The sequence below is a fragment of the Phaethon aethereus genome, assembly GCF_964289735.1.
Source record: "Phaethon aethereus genome assembly, chromosome: Z".
Lineage (NCBI taxonomy): Eukaryota > Metazoa > Chordata > Aves > Phaethontiformes > Phaethontidae > Phaethon > Phaethon aethereus.
This window is the reverse complement of record NC_138577.1, coordinates 3,033,231-3,053,746: the sequence shown is the minus strand read 5'-3', so window position 1 is coordinate 3,053,746 and position 20,516 is coordinate 3,033,231. Positions and strand designations below refer to the sequence as shown.

Genomic DNA, 20,516 nt, shown 5'->3' with positions numbered 1-20,516 from the left:
TAAGTCCATCGGTATTTCCAAAAGCTCTCATGTCAATTTTTTAAATGAAATTTTGCTTGAAAAGGTATTATATGGCTTATGCTCATATGTCTCTTATTTTGCAATGTGTACTGAGTGACAAACTAATAGACTAGCATTTCTGCCTTAGTATTGCTTCACACGTATCTCTACTACCTCTACTTTATTTTTGCTCTAATGACAACAGCCTAAAAGTGTTATTTCACTTTATCAGAGCTGTTTTAATCCAGGAAATAAAGCGGCACGCTTCAGTGAACACCAAATTGCAGCTGCCCTTAATTATTCAGAATATAGTATTTTTAACTATTTAATTTTAATGCTATATGGTGACATCAAAAGATGTAGTTTTAAAACACATTATTTACACTTGTACAACTTCAGAATATAGGTGGGTATTTTTTCCAAGACAAAATTTTCTATTTCATCTCATGAGACTTCTTTTTCTGTGTTGAAAATGTTTTGTTTTGGGGTTTTTTTGAAATCACCGTGCTGTAAGGAGAAAAAAAGAATAAGATTCAGTAAAGAATTCTAGCTAAAACAATACCTTAGGCCTGGCTGTTTTATAGGAATGCTGTGAAAGTCCAAATGAGACTTTGTATAGTCCTGTGAAGGGCAATTCATCTCGCCCTTAGACAAGTTTTATGCTAGACGGGTGAATTGCCTTTGGAAGGACCTGTACCTGTGCGTTAGCACTACAGAGAGCTGAGGCGCTGAGCTTGGGCTGAGAGAACTATTTTTCATATGCCAGATTTAGGACAGATAAATCCCTCCTTTAAATTTCTGCAGCACGCCTTGCGCTACGTGCTGGTTCAACACCCAGTGTAAGAATGGGGAGGAAATCAGTCCGGCCCCAGTTACGGGCTCAAAACTTCTCGTACTCCTGAGACTATTTGCATCAAAGGCTGGGGCTGGAGCCATGTCCCCTAAAACCAATATATTGAAAATATATTTCCATCCTGTTCAACGGTGTGGGAGATCCAGCCTTTGCTTTCAGGCATTTAGAGGAGGCAGGACATGAAATGAGGGAGTTACCTTTCCTGTAGTAGATGCGGTGCTGTGATGAGTAGGTGTGTGGGCTTTGTCTGTTTGTTTCTGAAGTGCAGCAAATGGCCGTCACTGCCGCGCTGCTGTTTCATACATTGGGAATCGGCGAATAAATAACTGCCGGCCGGCGAACGCCGCTCCCTGGCAGGTACAGATTCCTGGCACTAAAGGATTAATGGCTTGAATAACTTTTTCAAATTCTGCTGAGGCCGCATGAATGGGGCTCATGGTCACTTTTTGTTACCTAATACGAGTCCTAAAAGGTTCAGTAAACAACGCTTCCGAAAACCCGATTAGCTGTCCTGTCTGCCACCGAGCCTGCCATGGGCTGCGGGGGGACTGCTCCGGGCTCCCTTATCTTCCCTAAGCCACAGACCTTGTGGTCAAAATACAGCCTCTAATTTCATTTTCTATCTTTAGTGCATATTTGTTTGTCTGTAGTTGAATGTTTTCCTTCATTCTGATTTCATTCTGGTGAAGTAATTGACACCGAGTGGAGTATATTGGGCATGACGTGATCGCTGGTGCCGCGTGCGGTAACACGCGTCTGGGAGAGATGGTTCATACGGCTGTGACAGCAGGCAGAGCTTTTCAGCTCCGTGTCGGATTCAAACCCCTGACATGAAATGAATTAGGAGGATCAGTCTAGCCTGTATCCTGGTGGACTGATGCCCTTCACAGAGCACATTATTACTCTCGGTCCCAATTTTCACCTTTGTTGCAACCTCAGCCCACAGTCCAAGAGCCTGAACAGACATGAAAACAGAAAATGAGCTTCCAGCTTTATCCCACAAGCTCTAGCCCAGACCATTCGGGATCCAACATCAGGGAGAGAGTACAGGAAAGCTTCGATCGCTGCTGTCCTGGGTGAAAACATGAAGAAGCTAGAGTCAGGTTTTAATTTTCCAGGCACTACCAATTCAAAAATTATAACTATTGAAATGAATAATAGACTGCACTCCTACATAATTCTTTTGGTTTAAAATTTCCTGGGGCCTCACCTGGGAAGCCAGCATCATGACCTCGTTTTACAATTTGCAACTGTAATTGCAATTTCACAATTTACAGTTCCCATGGGGAAAAGCAAGGCAGAGATGAAACGAACTGCTGCTGCAAGGACACGGTGCAGAGGGGATTTATATGCCCCACTTGCTGAGCCCTGGCCCAGCGCTCTGGGCACTGGCTGTAGTGCAAAACGACGAGTACTTTGTCTTTACAGGTTGCCCAAAATAATGAGTGGTCAATTCTCATGAGAAGACATATATTGCTAGATGCCAGTAGACTCAGACCTCCCAGATCCTTTGTACTATGCCAGAATCTCTTATTTCAAGCCTTTTGGAAGCAGACCTGTTGCCTTACATATACTTATGTATGCCTGTTACAAGCGCATCTGCCAGTTATAACTGTTAGACAACTGCATTCAGATACAACAAATTGAAGAGCTGAGGATTAAATTTCTCCTGCTGAAACTAAAGGTAAAACTTTTCAGTATATCAGCGGAGCCAGCCCTTAAATGCTAGGAAAATGAAAGCTCGCTGTTTCTTCAGAGCCATCTTAATTTCCAAGCTATGAGTTTTCACTCCTCCATTTTCCTAAGTCAGTAATCTGTTACCGTCCACAAGACTTTTATTTCTGGCTGTCAGCACTATGTAAATCCACAAGTTTCCATGCAGATCTCTGAATGGACGTGGTTTGGTTTGGAGGGCTTACTCTAGCCCTCGCCGGAGCCCTGGGCTGCAGCGCAGTCATGAAAAAGTGGGATTTGTATGCCTGCAGTGGGGAGAAGCAGAAAGAATCGTGCTGCTCTGGTTATATAGGCTCCTAGAAACTAACTTATCTCTTTCTGAAAATAAAAACTATTACTGAAGTTCAAATCATGATAGAGGATCCACGTTCCAGTGGCTTGAACATGGAATTGGGATTCAGGCCACTTATTTGCTGCTTGGGCAGGTCTCTTGATCTCCCTGTCCCCTACTTTACCCCTTCGTAAATCTCAGAAAATTCGAGAGGTGTAATTTGGGAAGTGCTGTGAGATTTAGCGATGAAAAGCGGTAGCATTTGATGTGCCTACAAATACACATTATAATTGCAACATTACTAGATAAAATGAATATTTAAACAAAATATCTCTATACAGCTATAAAACTCTTAAATATCTCTTCTAAGTACATTTATTTTGAGCTTATATGTAAAAAAAAAAAAGCCAAAATTTGCTCTTTTGCCTTCGTCCCTAGAAAAAACATTTTATTGAGAACATGCTGTATAGGGGCAGGGGATCTGTCAGTTTGGAGACAGCAGCTTTCCCTCAACAGTGAGCAAATAACCAAAGTTAATTGCACGATGGAACAAAGGTACCAAAATAACTTATTTTCTATGCCAAAAAGAGGAGAAGGGAAGCAGAAAATAGGAGGAAATTAACAATAAAATAGGAGTAGACAAAAGAATCATAATTAAACAAATTACTGCGATATAAAAACTTCTACAAAGAAGCAACAACATAGGTAACATGCTAATTTCTAAAAACGCTAGAAAACAGAAATAAAACTCAATTTTTCCTAAGCAGTTGGTACAATGAAAACCTGTATTATTCCATGTGTCTGGCAAAGGGAGACTTTGTGGGAAAAGAAGTCATCAAGGAATTACGATACGCCATTCTTATGCCCTTGGAAGCATAATGGGGAGCATGTTCCAAGGAGCAGTTTGGGAAGAGGGTGCGAGTTATTTGCAGGTGTGAGCCCAGGCCCGTGGCCAGAGCAGTCCCCTTTGAGGGCAGTGCGATGCCCGGCACATTATGGACTATATAGTGACCTCCTGTAAATTGGCAGCTGCCTGGCTGATCCGCTGCCTGCGGTGCCTCCATAAACCCCCAAGCCAGGCACACACTGCTCCGCAGTGGGTACAGTGCAGTAGGGACAGTTAGAGATAAATAACAAGCAGTATAATAATAACAGTACTGATAGATAAATAAAATAAAACCTGCTTGTTGTCATAAGAATTGTAGACTCCTGGGAATTAAAGTCTGTAGCTGGTGCTGTCCGGAACCTATGCCTTTTTATCGCTGTGCCCTAAGATGGAATGTCTCTTTCCTGCTTTTATTTTTTTCCTACTTTGCTCTTGGACTGCAGGGAATAATTGCAGTTTGCATGTGGCATGATGTGGGACTGTAGCTTTCAAACGCCAGCATGTAGTATAGCGAGACCGGAGCTGCGAAGCCTGAGGGAAGCCCGGAGGAATCCCAGGAAGCATAGGCAAACCCAGGACCTGCAATTGCTGTAGTGTCAAATGAGTCAAACAGACTCACTTTTGTTCTCACTGTCCTGCAGCTGGCCAGGACTCCAGGAGAGGCCAATGCAGAAAGCTTCTAATTCCCACGTCGCCCATCAAACTCCTCTGTGCTCCTCCAGTTTCCGAGAGGGTCAGTCGTGCTGTGCCCCGACTTCATTGAAAGTCGAGGCAAACGGAGTTATCCCTGGAGTTGTGGGTGGCCAAGGGGCGGATGGCTTTTTGCTCTGCCTGTTTCTGTAGTCCTGAATGCCATGTACGTTCTGGTACACAAGCATCGTGGCAGCTCCATAACCCTGAACCACTCCCGGTAGTACTAACAGGAGCCACATCGCACTTGCTGTGTACTGTCCAGTCTGGGTCCCAGCCGAACCCTGAGAGCTTTTACTCTTACACACACACACACTAGCAATATTTTATTGATCTATTAGCTGTGGTTTCTGGGTGATCATTGACAAATCTGACTTCAAAAGCCCAGTGACTTGGTTGTCAGAGAAGGTTGGGGTTGGAGTGTCCCTGGGTGCAGCCCCACCAGGCGAATCCCACCCAGGGAAAGGACTTGCCCATGGAAACACAAGCCCAGTGCCATGCATCAGGCTTGCCCTAGGTGACAGTGCTGCTGTAATCGTAACTCGTCATCTCACAGTGGTAAGTAAGTGACATCTTGGGGTTAAACATTTACTGAGACTTCAAGTTTATTATCATAAGAACTTTTGCTGGCATCTGGCACCTAACATGGATGCATGAAATTTTGTTTAAGTATGAGAAACATTTACAAAGCAGATTGCCTCTGCTTCTGTGTCTGTTTCAGAAGCCCTTATTCCACAGCTGTCCTACATCTTACCCTATATATATATATATAATTGTTGTGGTTTGTAAACTCTGTTCGTGTCTGCATTCAAGTAACAACCTCTGTTCTAACTAAGGTGGAACATTTCATGATGTTCCAAGCATTGGCAATGACATTAAATAATTTTCTACAGCAGGAGAGAGGGAAATAAAACCCAGCCCTGATAACACACTCCCTTAAAAAGCTGCACAATGAATGCAGACCACAAGGACTGCTCCGTTATGAAAAGTATTCTGCACCGTTGTGTATAGGTATGAACCATTTCAGAGAAGGAAGTGTGCCAAGTGAGCTCTAGGCCTGACGTTTTAATAAGGGAAATATCTCATTTTAACTGTGTATAGATTATTTTCCCCTGAGGCTGATACTTATTTTTATTTTATTTTTTTCATATAAAAGAAATAGGAGAGCTATCAGCAGCTGCAAACAGTGTATATGACATTTTAAGGCAAACTCCTATAATATATAGCAGAAATACAGTATTTGCTTAACACCGTATCAATAAATATGTACTTATACAGTCTCTGATAAGGTCTTCAAAGGCATAATGAGATATGGTGATAGAGTTCATACGAGTAGGAGGTTGGTGTAAACTCGGGCATGTATCTGAGGAAAGATGTACCTTTATAAGAAATGGCCAAACTGCACCGTTCTTGTTCCCGGTGGGAGCAGTGACCTATTTCTGCGTACGCTGGCCAGCCGGGCTTTGCCCCTTGTTCTGAGTAAGGAGGCAGTGTGTCCCCATAGATGTTCTGCCAGTAGGGAAGGGACCAACCTGTAGCACACCTCATGTCCCCATCATCAGCCTTCTCTGCCAGATTTGAGACTTCATCTCAACCTACCCTCACCTTAACTCTTCTCGCACCTGCTGCTTCTTGTTTCTCTGATTTTTCCCTTGCGTATCAAGACTGCAACTCTGCCACGTCTTTCTGATAGCATCTCCTTCTCGCTGCTGCATACCATCACTCTAAGGACTGGTGTTTTCAGAGCCAGTGCAGTCAATTGTCTGCCCAGTCTGCAGTAAAATTGGCTGTGTTCCCAAAGTTGTGAGGAGACTTTGAAAGTCATACCTGAGTCTTCAGAGGCATCTGGGTCATAAGCTGTGCCTGCTCTCAACAGGACAGGATCACAGTGGTTTATGGTTTTCCTGCTCCTTTCCACCCCATTGATCAGGCAGGATTTGGACTACCTCTTCATTCACTCTTGAGGAGCAGGAGACCGTCGGAGATAGGACCTAACATCCACCTTTAGCAGTGGCCAGTGCCAGTTGCTTCAAAGAACTGACTATTTAGCACAACGGCTGCAAGTGCTATGTGATGATTTGGTCTTCCCAGAGCCCTGCTTCAGTCCTGGAACATCCTGGTTTAAGACTAAGGGCAAGAAGTTCAAGGAATGCCTGTAGGTGTTCTCTTTTTTTGATTTGCTCTGTATTTAGTCATGATCTCAGACTGAAAAGGGCTTTCTTGTGTATTATCTTGAATACTTCTGCTGAACTTCTGCACCATCTTAAGCACCTTACCTAAAAGCTGCTTCTTTCTTCCTGCCTATTCTTCAGATTTTCCTGTTACTTATTTTTTTGTCTAAACTCCATAACTGGATATGTTCAAAAAGTAGTGTTGGCAAAAAAATCCCAACCAACATGTAGAAGTTTTTCTGTCAAATCAATTTTCAGTGCAGACTCTGTCAAAAAAAACCCAAATCATGATTACAACATGTATTGGGTGTTTTGATATAGGGCATGCCTGAAGGAGGTTATCCTATATTGTTATAAGTATGTTATCCTATATTCTGTATTTTGACATTTGGAGGTTGTATATTTGGTTTCAGAACGCAGGTGTAGCACAAATGGAAATTCTGTACACACACTGCTACTGATATTTATCCACACTTCTGGAAGCTCAAAGCTCTCTTAATCCACTGTTTCACTCTGCTACTGAATGCCAGCTTCTGTTGCGTACATCCTTTTTGAGGTACATAAAAAACCCAAAGCTCATCTTTAATATCAGTATAAGAGGTGGATTTTATGTTCTGTAGGTTTCAGTCGCTTACTCAGTTGTTATGCTCATATATTCAGTGGTAAACTTTTTATTGTATGCTACAAACTCCTTGAAGGTGTTACTGTTTTGTGATCTGGAAGATCTGCAAAACACTTTTATTTGACATATATCACACCGTGACATTTCTTGTTTCCCCTGGCATGCAGGACTGGTTATTGTATTGACTTGATTATCGGGCATTTGAAAAACCTAATAAAGCACTTCCCAACATCTGTGGAGCATTAGGAGAATTAGTTAATCCTGACATCATGAGATGATAAGACTTTTTGTAGAGTGTTTCCCTGAAATCAGCCTTCATGCTGGAAATAAGTGAAAGCTAATTAAAAACTACAGTTTCAAGCAGGGATTACAGAAACCATGACCGTTTAGCGTGAATGACAATACGGTGAGACATTTCCCTAGCCGGTTTTCATAGCCAGAGCTTATAACTATGAGGCAAGGAGGGTGATTTTCTCTTCTAAAGCAGAATGTTCCCCTGTGCGGTACCCCTCTTGTCCTCTTGCTGGCTACATTTCTCAAACTATTATGGTACTTCTATTATATTTGTATGATAATTTGAATTAACATTAAAAGAAATGGAGAGGGATGAGAAAACCTGGAATAGAACTTGATGTGAATTGACATCTAGCAGCTATATTGATTTATATGCATTGAGAAATATAATCTAAATACAAAGAGAAAGGAGCTAACACCACGTATAACTTCAAATAGGTTATTGTATTGTCTTTGCCTTTTACTTCCCGTATCACTCCTGAAATTTGAAAAGCTCTTTGGCATTCCTGATGTTCTTTTGCTGTCTTAGATAGCAGAGACCTTGTTGCTTCTGGTTTTGAATGAAGTGATAGGATTGATTTATAGAAATAAATAGAATAAATTAACAAATTAGAAAATAGTGGGTTTTGACCAAAGATGTGTAAGTGCTTGGACATTAGTTAATGAGTTTCATGTGCTTATCTAAATGGAGTTTTTTGGCATCCAGTTTGTAGCACTGAGACTGCAAGCTGTGTTCTGATGCTCTGATGGTCAACCAGTGATAGCACTGGAAACGCCCTTTGGTCTGCTTTGGTCCAAAGGCTCTGGATGTTCTGAGCATACGAGTGTCCGTCCCAGGAAAGGACATATCACATACTTCTTTCAGCAGCAATGCTGATTTTGAGAGATGTTGAGCAACTCCTGTCATTAAATTATGGTTAGAGCACTCAGTATTTCCCAGGAATGGCCCCTGGGGAGGGAGAGTGAGAGTGAAGATTCACACCTCTATTTTAGGCAGCATTAGGCAACTAATTGAGTTCTGTTTGATCAAAGTCAGAAGCCTGATTTCCTTACGGAGCCAGCAGAGAAAAATTAGGTACCTTTGGGGATGTGTCTGTCTCAGAATGTCAAAATGCTTCTTCAAGAAACATATCATATAGAAAAGGGCCATTATCTGTAGAAGTCGGGCCTCCACGAGGGTTTTTTGGGGTTCCAAGATTTGTTTAAAGTCTCAAAAATCTTCTCCTATGTAGCTTTCCAAAAGTCAAGGAAAAGAAGTTTTAGAAGCAGTATTCAACCTCCATGCCTTAACTCCCAGTGCAAGTGTAAGACAGACAAACATCTTAATAAAAGATTGATCTAAAATATAGAAAAACAGATCAGTTTTAGGAAGAGGAGTGTAATTTAGCATGCTCTCAGAAGCATGTGGCAGATTTCAGTTGTCACAGCTGCCTTGTGGACTGTCAGCTGTTGTATCTGGGGGGAAAGTGTGGATGTCTCCTGCCAGCATGGAGTGACCAACGCTGGATACTTACATGGAGACACATTAAACCCATGGCAGCCTCTGCTAACTGAGATAGCTGCAGGTGCTGAATTTATTCCAGCAATGGGAAAGTGCAACTTTGAGTAAGTGGATTGTTAATGACGGATTCTTTGGCAGCCCAACAATAGTGCGATGAGATTAAACAGATGTAATGATAATTTGTCTGCAAGTATCCGTTTACTTTCCATTAAAAAATACGGTAGCTCTTCAAGCTGAAACATGGATTTTAAAACAACAAGGGGTCTATAGGAAAAAGAGGTTTTGAAGTGGCAAATAACTATTGGCTAACATTTCGGCTAGCATTAGGCAGCCTATTCTGTTTCTCATTGGCAGCCATGGCTTGGTTGGCGAGCTGAACCACTGTGGGCTCTTTTTCCTTTCATTCTAATTTTGTCTCATCTTGGACGGAGTCCTCCTAGTAAAGGACTTCATATTTGAACAAATTGCTTCTCAGCCTGAACAGCCCAACACAGAAGAGAAAAAATGATCAGATGCTTGTCTTTTTCCCAGAGGGAAGAGCGCAGTGGTCTAACCATCAAGTTTGACACACCTAATCAGCAGTTCAAGCCCTGGCAGTCATTCAGAGGTAGATAATGTAGACTTGATATTTTGGCTGAGGGCTGGATGGTGTAAAGAGTTAGACGTGGGCAGTTTCCAAAGGGAGGTGACAGGAGGTGAAAACAAAATTTGTTCAGTAGTGTAATTTGTTGTCAACATGACTGCTCTGAGTTCGCTGGGTGTTGGGACAGGTGTCTTGTGAACCGTGACATAAGAAAATCCAGAGGAAGGCAGAAAAGAGGCTTAGCTCGTGAAGCTGGTAAGGGCAATCTGCTCTGTGGTCACACAGCCCTGGTTTAACCCCTGCTGAAGATTGTGCTCGCCCCAGCCTGGTCAGGCAACGTTTGCGTGAGATATGTGAGAGGATCTCAGTAGCTTTGACGGTCTGTAGTCAGTGGCAAGGGGTTTTCCCGAAGTGAACCATAAGTGCACCCTGTGATGCTGCAGTCTCCTGCCTGAGGCAGAGGCATGGCTCTAGGCACTCATTGCAGGGACCACCTCTGCCTGTGGCTAGCTAATATCCTATTTGATCCCATAATTATGTACTAGGAGTGCTGTCATTTTTTCCTGCTGACTTCCACAGGGATGGGTTCGAGGCCAAAAATACACAGCCAAGAGTAAAACTGGGCATGTGGCTTCACTTCCATTACTGACAATATCTTGGGACCACTAATAATGCTAACATAGGATTCAAAGTAAGATGGTAAAGGTTGGGTGAGCATGATTGTGCAGCCTCACTCACAAAGATTAGATGCTGTCAAATGGACAAGTGTGTCCTGAGGTGTCAAAATCAGCTGCTGCCCCAACCGAAGGGACTGGAGTGCCACATATACGAGAGTATTGGGTTTCTCATCAATTTACCAGTTAGGCGTTGCCAACTGTGAATTCAGCTCAATCTAATGGAAATCTCTTCCATCTCTGATTTATAAGAGTTGCAGGCACTTCCTTACAAAATATCTGGCATTTAAATTTCGAGGTCATAAATGATTTTCTTATCGTTTAATATTAGCTATAAAATAGCCTTATTTTAATATATTAGTGTAACATTAGCTGTAATCCTCTGAGACCTGCTATTGACTGAAAGTTTGATTTAGGAAAGCTTTTCAGCTTTGGCTTCCTTTTGCTCTTGTTGACATTGGTGGGGCTTTGTCTGATTGTTCATGCACTTAAAATCGGACATGTTCCTGGGATTCTTTTGGCAACCTGTCTGTGAGTAACTTTTATGCCCTGTTAGTTGTATACAAATGGCTTTGTTTCTGAACAGAGGGGTCATTTGACTGAGTGTGAGGGTCAACAGAAAGGATTAGGCTCTTCCAGAGTTTGGATCACCTGATGTAAAGGAGGTGTCTAAGAGTGATTCATTGAAACTGTGTTTTTTCACTCCATTAGACTGTAATGAAGAAGCTCAGATGGAGGGGGAGACATCTGCATTTTACACGCCAAAAATTTAAGGCAAAAGAACATTGCCAGGATCGTGTCAGTACGTAGGGAATCCGGCTTTCGTTCTCAGCACTGTTGCTTATCTCCCAGGGCAGTTTAGGACAACGGGCTAGTGACACTGGAGTTCCTCCAGCACGTTCTCTGGGGAGGATGAGGATACAGTGATTAGGGTTTTCTCTCAACTTTAAAAAACTCAGAAATCAAAATCCTGAAGGTTCCTGAAGGGAAATCAGTGCTTGCAGGGAGAGGTGTGTGTGGTGGGTAGGGCCACCGGAGTCTGTCCGGGGGAGACAGTTGGTAAGAGGAGACAGTGTGGCTGAGAAAGCTTTGCTCCCTGGAGAGCTGAGCACAGACAGGGCATATGGAACCCAGAAAACACGCTGAACCTGTTCCTGAAAGCTGTCAAAAAATGAACGTAGTTTCTAAAATCATTAAAAATGAAGCAAATTCACTCTTCAACTTAACTCTTACAGGCAGCTTCCCCATGTAAGCATGAGGATTCCTCAAAGGGCATGCTCTGATTTCTGTGAACCATGGGGGCATGACACAGTGTATTGGGCACAGGTAGACTTCAAGATAACCTTCAGGAAAATGCGAGTGAAGCTGTGCATTTTGCAGAGGGAGGCATGAATTGCTGAATTTTTGTAGCATGTGCTGGCACAAGGTACTCTGGACTTTGCTCTCACTATCTCTAGGGAAAACAAATCTTTCCAAGAGACTTCAAAACTGCTTTAGGAGAAGAAACATCTTGGCAATACATCAGAGAACACAATGCACCAGGGGCACCTGAACATTCAACTGTAAGTCACAGCTACATTTTACTCCAAAAGAAGGTCACTTTCATAAATTTATAAGGCTGAGCTGATTCCCACGTGGCTTGATGTCCAGAAAAGTCCACAGTTCATCCAGCTGGGACAGGACCAGTACCCACTTGTGTAAGAACAGAAAAGTTGGCAGGTGTTGTCTGTGATCCTCTAGAGAAATGCCAGTTGTACCTTAATGTAATTTCCAGAAAGGAAACTTTTCCTAAGAAAATGCCCATCTGTAATGAGGATCAGTGAAAATGGAGGAGTGCTGACCTTGAGAAGAGCAGCATGTGAGTGAACTTTGCTGAGACATCTCTTACTGCTTGTGCTTGATAACTTTGAGAGGATCTCAGCTGCTGAAGTCCAGGATTATCAAAGGAGGAATGACTGGCATCTTTAAGAGTTTGGATATTGCAGCAGACAAACCATTTAATCCTATTTGTTACAGCAGATTTACCATATTTTGTTCAAGTAATAAAGTTGTTGTGAGAGGAGAGGGGAAGAACTCATTTATTTTGATGAAATAAGGGAGGCAACACGAAGGTCCAAAATACAGCTGCATCCCTATAATGTGAAAAGCAAACTCCAGGAGAAATACGGCCAATACCCACATCTTGTGAGATCCTCTCTGCCGTTCCTGACTGACAGCGCAGCGGCCGCAAAGCCTGATCAGCAATTACCCCTTGTTAGGTGAGGTTGCCTGTAAAGTCAGAGCTTGGGCTGAGGGTGCATGTGATCTGTGAAGGGTGCTCAGGACGAGCGTGGATGTATGACACAGGCAACTGGTCACCTTCTCCCAGAGGGAAGAACCAGGGATGGTACCTGACTGACCGTGCTGAGCCGCAGGGAACTTGAAAGCACAGAGGGTATGTGCTTGCGGGAGGGCCCAACCACTGGCAGCAGCCTTTACCTGCAACAGTGTGACAGTTCTGCTGCTCTGGATGGAGTTATTTTGGCTTAAGTGCTGCGTGGACACTTCATTAGAAGCTGCTTGGTGTGCAGGAGAACCAATGCGAGGACTCTGCAGAAGAGAAAAAAACATTTAGATTTACCAGCTTGACTCACAAGTGGCAAAACAGGAACAGCGATTAAACTCTAATCACAGGAAAACAAGAACTTATCACACAGCATTAGACCTAGATTTCTCAAGGCAGCAAATCCAATACGCTACTTTAGAGGGAGATGAAGCCACAGATGCACTGCTTCCTTCAAAAAATGTGCTGAGGCAATTGAAGTAGTTGCTTGTCCTGCCAAAGCAAAAAGCATTCTCTCTTTTGCATGAAAACTAGAGACTCTTGCTTTATCTCATCTGCCTAATAAACTCATTAATTGTAAGGCTTTTAGTTAATTTAAGGTTCTTTGTAAGGGGGACTAAATTCTGAGACTAAATTCTATGTTGCCGTAATTCTGGCATCACATCAACGTGGGTGTTATGGTGGCTACGTAATGCTTACGTTAAAAAAACTGCAAGCTAAACAGAAAGAAAAAGAAATTAAGTTAATTATAACAAAAAAAGGTGTCAGCTCTGTAAGATTCATCAGGTTGCCCTTCATAATAGAAAGAAGCCACAGACGTGGAGGAACATACACAGGACGTTTTGATCTTTAAAAGCATTCCCACTGTATCATAGGCTAGAATCATCGAATGGTTTGGGTTGGAAGGGACTTTTCAAGGCCATCTAGTCCAACCCCATGCAGTGAGCAGGGACATCTGCAGCCAGAGCAGGGTGCTCAGGGCCCTGTCCAGCCTGACCTGGGATGTTTCCAGGGATGGGGCATCGACCACCTCTCGGGGCAACCTGGGCCAGGGTTTCACCACCCTCCTCATGAAAAATTTCTTCCTTATAGGAGGAGGTATGCTCGGCAGGAGATGGAGATGGCATGTGCAGTGACTGGGACACTGGTGGGAGGAGGGTCACCATGCTAACACCAGAGAGCCAGCTAGGAATGAGGCCCTGGGACTGATGGGAGCTCACATCAGGGAGAGCAGCACATTGAGGGTTGGTGGGAAGAAAAACAGGTAGGAAAGGAGAAAACTTCATTGCAGCTTAGCTTGACTTGCACCAATTTTCTAATTATGTTTAAAAAGCACTTAAGTAAGTGTGATGAAATTACGTGTTCTGATCTACTGCATAGTTGGATGAATTCATAAAGGTGTATAAAATATTCCCTGTAACAAATGAAAGGGGAGTGGTAATTCTGGAGAACAAAATTACATGAGAAGGAGGTAATTGCACATAATCTTACACTGGATAATAGTACCTTAAACATGGTTATTGGGATGTAAAAGTCAGTAAAAGAAATGTTCAAGTTTTTGAACAGGTCTCCTGAGGTAGAAGGAACCAGATCCCAGAAAAAGTGGTAATGTGTTACAGAGTAAATTCTGCACTCTTCTGCCTGGAGTAGTCCGTTGAGCACTGCACATCATGGGGGCTAGAGAAAGAAAATCCTGCTTGTTTATACAGGGTGAGATGTACAAAGGAGATCATACATGATGGAAAGCATCACTGCGGAGCTGAAATCCTACGGCCCCGGGGCAGAGTCCACAGTGCTGATCGGAGTACTGGCTGTAGCCAGTGACTGGTAGATACAAAATTTTCATTCTGTGGACAGGAATGGAAATCTTCAGCCTAGTGAGTGCTTTTAACTTCTCACCTTCAGAGTCAAACTCACTTCTATAAGTGTATACTTGTACATGAATCTCCAGGTTTTTTCTGGCACAGTGGAAAGGATGGATTTTGGTTGAGGAAGGCAGCAGGTTTTAGTGGAGAAAATGTCTGTGGAAAAAAGCCCGTTGGCAATAAGCCTAAAAGTAAACCCAGGGCTGATTTTTAATCTCCACTGCAGGATCTACTGCAGTTTTTAGGATCTGGATCTGACTTGGAAGACCTTCCCTAGGGCTTGGCTCTGGGGCTCTAGGCAAAAACTCAAGACTTTTCCATAGCCTAAGGGCAGTGGGCAGCTGAGCAACTCAGGCAGTTGGAGCCCAGCTTGCCATGTCAGGATGCTGTGACTGACTGGGCAGTTGTTTGTCCTAAGGCCCAGATTTGGCTTTACTGGTCTCTGTATCCCCTTACTTCCCAAAAGATCAACGATGATTAGTTCCACTGATGTGGAGCCTGTTTGTTTTAAGGCACACACCAGCCTTTTCTCCCTCAGGAACTGCATTCAGATCAAAAGCAAAAAAATAAAGAGTTTAGTGGTGAAAACCTGCTCACCCATTTGTGAAGCTCATCAACCCCCAGTACACAGTGCAGCACAATTTGCAGTCTGCTCCTGAAGAAGCTGAAGGCAAAAATAAGAGAGATCACATGTCAGAAGAAAGCACAGCGCTTGCCTATTTTCTGCTTGGTTCACATCAGTTCTGTTTGTCCTCCACAAACATTTACTCAGAAGTTGGAAAAAGAACACGATTGCCATATAACTCTGCCGGACAGCTGGAGAGAGAACGGCTGCTTCTAATACTGTCTTTGCTCATTGTTTACTTTCATGTGTAATTCGGCAAGACTTACTATGTTTTCGCTACTAGAACACATGCAAAAGTTAAATAGAAAACCAAGATACAGAACATGCAAACTGTGATGCAAAAGCTCTCCGTGACACCTTCAAACAGCTGAGCTGCAATGCCATGGTTGGACCAACAGTCCTGTTTACTCTTTAGCCTGAGACTGACCGATCCAAATTTTATATGTCTTTTTTATAAATTAGAAAATTTGCCTGTTTCACCCTGAACATATGTTGCTCTTCAGGCTTCACATAGCACATAAAGTCACGTGCTGAGTGATAGCTTCCAGTTCAACGTGCGGTACTCTTGGTCACATAGACTTCCACCCACAGACATTCACCATGCTTTGAAGTCAAGAGTGCTGTTTTTCAGGAAAAAGTCTTCTCCCCAAAGGACTGGTAGAATCTCAGCGAGAAACTCCCATCTCAATGTGGCTACAAGTTGTAAGTAAGATTATCACCATATGTTGCTCTGTGTGTTCAAATAGAAAGGGTCTTGGACACATACTGGCAGAAGTCTTGGTTATGTTTTAAAACAGAAGCCTGCGTTTGCTCAGCTTGCTATTTCCTTGGAGCCAAATCCATATTTAGAGTTAAGACTTTTTTGTATTTGTAAAATTAGGCTTTGCAGGATGAAAAGTGTTTGTGCTACATGAGCAGAGACTCAAGGAAAGGCTGATCTTGAAAGGCCAGTTTTTAGAAACAGGTTGTGAAGCGCTACTTTGGAGCTCATGCTGAGAACAGTGTTGTTATGTGGCACTGCAGAATTACAGAATTGCGTGTTGGAGCGTGCCAGGAAAGCAGAAGGGAGAAAACCCATCCCCAACTACAAATCCCTTTCAATAAGGGCTGCTCTCTTTTAACCTTCATGATAATGGACCAGATGCAACTTATCATGCAGTTATCTCACCCTGCAGAACACTTACTGAGAACAGAAGATGGAGCAAAGCTGTTCAGAGAAAATCCCTTTGTGCATCTGTGGGAGCCCAGAGCACGGAGGTGTCTGACCACCAGTAGAAGGTCATCATTGTGAGAGTTGCGTTGAACACTCAGGCTATATTTTTGGTGCATGTGCAGAAGTAGCGATGGTGCTACTTAGAACAGAGAAGGCAGGTCACAGAGGAAGTGAGGAGAAAAAAAATACAAGAATATGAGCAAAACCAGGGAAAACAGCAGGGGCAAATTGCAGGCAAACAGCGAGGAGTACCAGAAACACACTCTTTGCAGAAAGGGATGTCTTGCAAAGCCAGAGCAGAAGATTCAGTGTATGAAAGCTCCTGGGGATGGCAACCGGAGCACCTTTGAGAGCAGGGAATGGTGAGGGTGGTGGAGCAAGGTCAGCCCGTTGCAACGAACATGAGGAATAGGGTGGCAGGGTGCCTTTCCCAGGGTCTTTGATGCCCTCATTCTGTTCTTGCTTTGTAGTCTGGCCTGGGTAATTTTTTAAGAGAAACCCCCCATGGGCAGGTAATGAAGGCATTTCCAGGAAGACTTGGGCCAGTGGAAATTCACTCAGTCAGTTAGTTGTCTGAGCTCCTCGGCTTTCATTTCCTACCCAACATGTGCTTTTCCAGCAGCCAAAAAGTTACTGAAATGTGTTTGGCAGCTTGGTATGTTCCGCTTGCAGAAGTGGGTGGAGAGCGGCCAAGTAAGCTGTACAAGGTTGGGGTTCCTCAGCTGCTGGCAAGGCTTCTGCTGCTGTGGGGACCACAGTTTGACCTCAGGCATGACACGCTCTGATTAAGACAAAGCAACGATTGCAGGCTGAGCATATTGGTTTGCTGGTTATTTTAAATTATTCTTGCATAAAGTCACGCTGAATTGGAAAGTCAGAATCCCAGAAGAAAAACATCCGAGCTGCAGACTCCTGCCTGGGAATTGAACCCTGTTTCCCCTGAGGTATGCCTTATGTAATGCTGGAGCTGTTGATTCTCACTTAGCCAAAACTCACGCTCAGGAGAAGATGCAGCCAGTGCCACCACCGTGGCTGCATGTCCTTTCTCTGCAGGAGAAGGCTGCCCGGCCCTGGCTGATGAGCACCCTCCATCCCGCCTTCGTGCGCGCACGCGCAGCGGCGCCGCAGCAGGGTGTCCTCCCTCACAGGCGGTGCGTGGGGCCCCACGGGGTCTCAGCACCCGGCTCCCAGGCGTTCAGCGCTTGTCGACTGCGACAGGTTATCCCAAAACAGCCCAAGAGCTCCTCAACGTTGATTTACCCTCATAGACCCAGCTCACTTGCTGCCTGACGGCGACTGGGAGTGCTCAATCCTCTTGTCTTAACATTTCACCCCAAATTATGGATTTTCTGGGCTACATCCTGCATATTCAGTGCTGTATTTAGGCTGCTGTTCAGCCACCCCTAAAGTTTAATATAGCACTGTATATATAAAATTTAATTTTAGCTGTATCCTCAGCCCTGCTACTTCTTGCTTCGGAAGCATTGGTGCCGATCCGCAGCTGCGGGCTCTTCCCAGGTCTCGCTGGCTTGTGTGGTCCAAGCCTACGGTTTTGCTTTCTGATTCTCTCCTCTTTAGATTTTTTTTTTTTCCCCTCAAATCACAGAATCTTTGGGTTGAACGGGACCTTTTGGGACACTCCCGTCTTCCTCGTTCAAATCAATTCTCTGTCCCAGGAGAATTGTCTGGGTGGATTTCTTGAACCTTGGAATTCGCGCAGGCTGGTAGAACAGCCGGAAAAATCCAGCCGCGGTGGCTTGAGGGTCTTCGGGGGGAGCTGAGGACACCCCACGGCGGGGAGCGGAGGGGAGGGCGGTGGAAGCAGAGGGGTGCTGCGGGAGCGAAGGAGAACGAGGGGGGGGGGAAGGAGAGAAGTGCCGGGCAGGGGCGCGGTTCCCCCAACGGCCCCCAGAGGGCGCCCCCGCTCCCCTGCGGGGCGCTGCAGCGGCGGCCCCGGCCCGGCCTCCCCCGGCGCCCCGGCCCGGCCCGGCCCGGCCTCCCCCGGCGCCCCCGCCCGGCCCGGCCCGGCCTCCTCGCCCGGCCCGGCCCCCGCGGCGCCGCCCCCGTGGCCGCGGCGCTGCAGGTCCGGGCTGCCAGGCTGCGGGGCGGCAGCGGCCCTTCCCCCGGCGGCTGCCTGCGGCTCTGCCCCGCTCCGGCTTTTCCTTCGCGCGCACCGGGGCTTGCTTTTCCCCTAATGTTTTTATTTTTAGATCTATTTTAAATTTGCACGGCGCTGGACATGGAGCCGCCGCGACTCTTTTGACGCACGCCGGACGGCTTTTTTGGCTTCCCTCCCCCCCCCCCCCCCTTCCCTCTGTATGGTTTTCCAGCGGTGGGAGGACCCTTCCCCATCCTTCCCCGTCTCCTTGAGTTAGTTCCCTACACGCTCGGGAGCCCCGGAGCCTCCTGGACTGAATGCAACTTTTTTTCCTCCCTCCGCACCCCTTCCCCCTTTGCTGATCCCTGTCAGCAGGGACCGAAAAAAAAAAAAAAAAAGCAGCCCCGGCGAAGAGGAGGAGGAAGGGGCTGTGCGTGCATGTGTGGTTGCTGCTGGTGCTCAGGACCCGAATCTGTAGGTGTGTGTTGAAATATGGAGAATAGTCTTGGATGTGTTTGGGTACCAAAGCTGGCTTTTCTGCTCTTCGGGTTTTCTCTGGCGAGCCTGCATCCTCCAGCCTCCGGTAAGTCAGCTCTGCCTCTTTTCTCTTTGCGCTCCGGGGCGATTTTTCTCCGCATCCCAAAGCAATGTGCCCGTTTCTCTTCTGCTAATGGACTTTTCTCGCCCTCCGCAAGCACGATTTGGGGTTGTGTGGTTATTCTTTTTTTGGGGGGTTGTTGTTGTCGTTCGCTAGTGTGAGCTTTCCCATCACTTCCCGCAAATGGGAAAGGGGGAACCGGGGTTAGAAGCGCCTTGCGCAGCCTTGGAGAGAAAGGGCAGCCCTGGAAAGAGGAAAATCCATGGAAAAGAAAGGAGAAATGTGGCAGGAGGTGGCATAATAGGTGTGTGTGCCGTGGCGGTGGTAGGGTTAGTTCCCCTTCTCTTTTGCACCTGATCCCGCTTGCGACTGGGTACCTTCGCCTGTAGCCGTTCGGGTCTGTGTGCTGAAACCAAGGGAAGGGGTTGCCTGTACCGGGGAAGGGAATAAAAGCAGCGGAGGAGTTAGCAAGGCAGAAAACGCAGTTATCTGCAAAGCATCTTCCAACTCTGTTAGGCTGCGATTCTTTGGGGCTGCACCTCTCTCGCCGCACTTGGCAGGCACGTTTTCTAATTAAAGATGGTAAAGGCGGTTGTGTGTGGCACCGCGGTAGGGAAGGAACGCAGGGAACTGAGAGGCGATGCTCCCGGGCTACTGGTGCGGGAGGTGGAGGAGGGCTCGGCGGCACGGAGATTCGAAAAGAAAGAAAAGAGAAATGGGAGCGTGAGCCAAGAAGTGTTAGGAACTAAGAAAGTGCAGCTTTGATTTGCGGGAGGCTGCGGGTGTGAGTGCATGGTGGAGGGAGATGCGTGCAGGAGAATATTATCCTCCAGCGCTCGTTTAATTTTCCCTAAAAGAAAACGAAGAACACTTCTGTAGGAGAAACCTGGGGACGGGGGGAGTCTGGAAAACACAAAAAAGGATCCGAGCACACATCTGTGCACGCTGGTTTCGCCGCGGCGACAGAGGAACAATGGGAACCAACTCCCCGCACCGCGCACGCCGGCGCTGAAGCCGGTTTTTGTGACGGGGAAGGTGCCGCATGCGAAGCCGTTTGCGAAAAGACCCTCAGCGTCTCCTGGCAAAGCGCAGGTGATGGAGGCAAACGGCAATCGCCCGCGGAGGCGGCGCTTCCTTTACACAACCGGCCGTACCTTCGGCTCGTCCGGGTTTTGGGGAGTTAGCGAGTAAACTGGAAGGTGTTTCCCTGCCAAACCAGGAGGTTTCTTTTGCGTGCGCCCGCGTGCGTGCGTGTCCCCAGCATTGTCCTCTGCGGTTCCTCGCGTGGAAGGTGGGACGCGGGCAGCCGGAGCAGGGTAACGAATAGCTGTCTCTCTTGCCTTTCCAGCTTAAAGGCTGGGAGATGGGAGACATGGCAGTGATCCTCCTTCGTGAAAGATGATTGACTTGCAGGCTCCTTTGCTGCCAAAGGAGGGGATGGAGCGAGAGCCTCTGTGTGTGAGTGCCTGAGGAACGAAGGAAGCCGGTTGCTGTGTCAGGGGCCAGACATGCTAC

The 20,516-nt window shown here is 45.7% G+C and overlaps 1 protein-coding gene across 1 annotated transcript in view; it reads left to right on the top strand.

The window, feature by feature from the left end:
- Positions 1-18,762: 18,762 nt before the first annotated feature.
- DCC (DCC netrin 1 receptor) overlaps positions 18,763-20,516 on the top strand; it is a 593,712-nt gene continuing 591,958 nt past the window's right edge. Inside the window, 1 exon segment of the mRNA XM_082013714.1 lies at positions 18,763-18,986. Coding sequence (XP_081869840.1) covers positions 18,896-18,986 — 91 coding nt within the window. The 5' untranslated portion in view covers positions 18,763-18,895.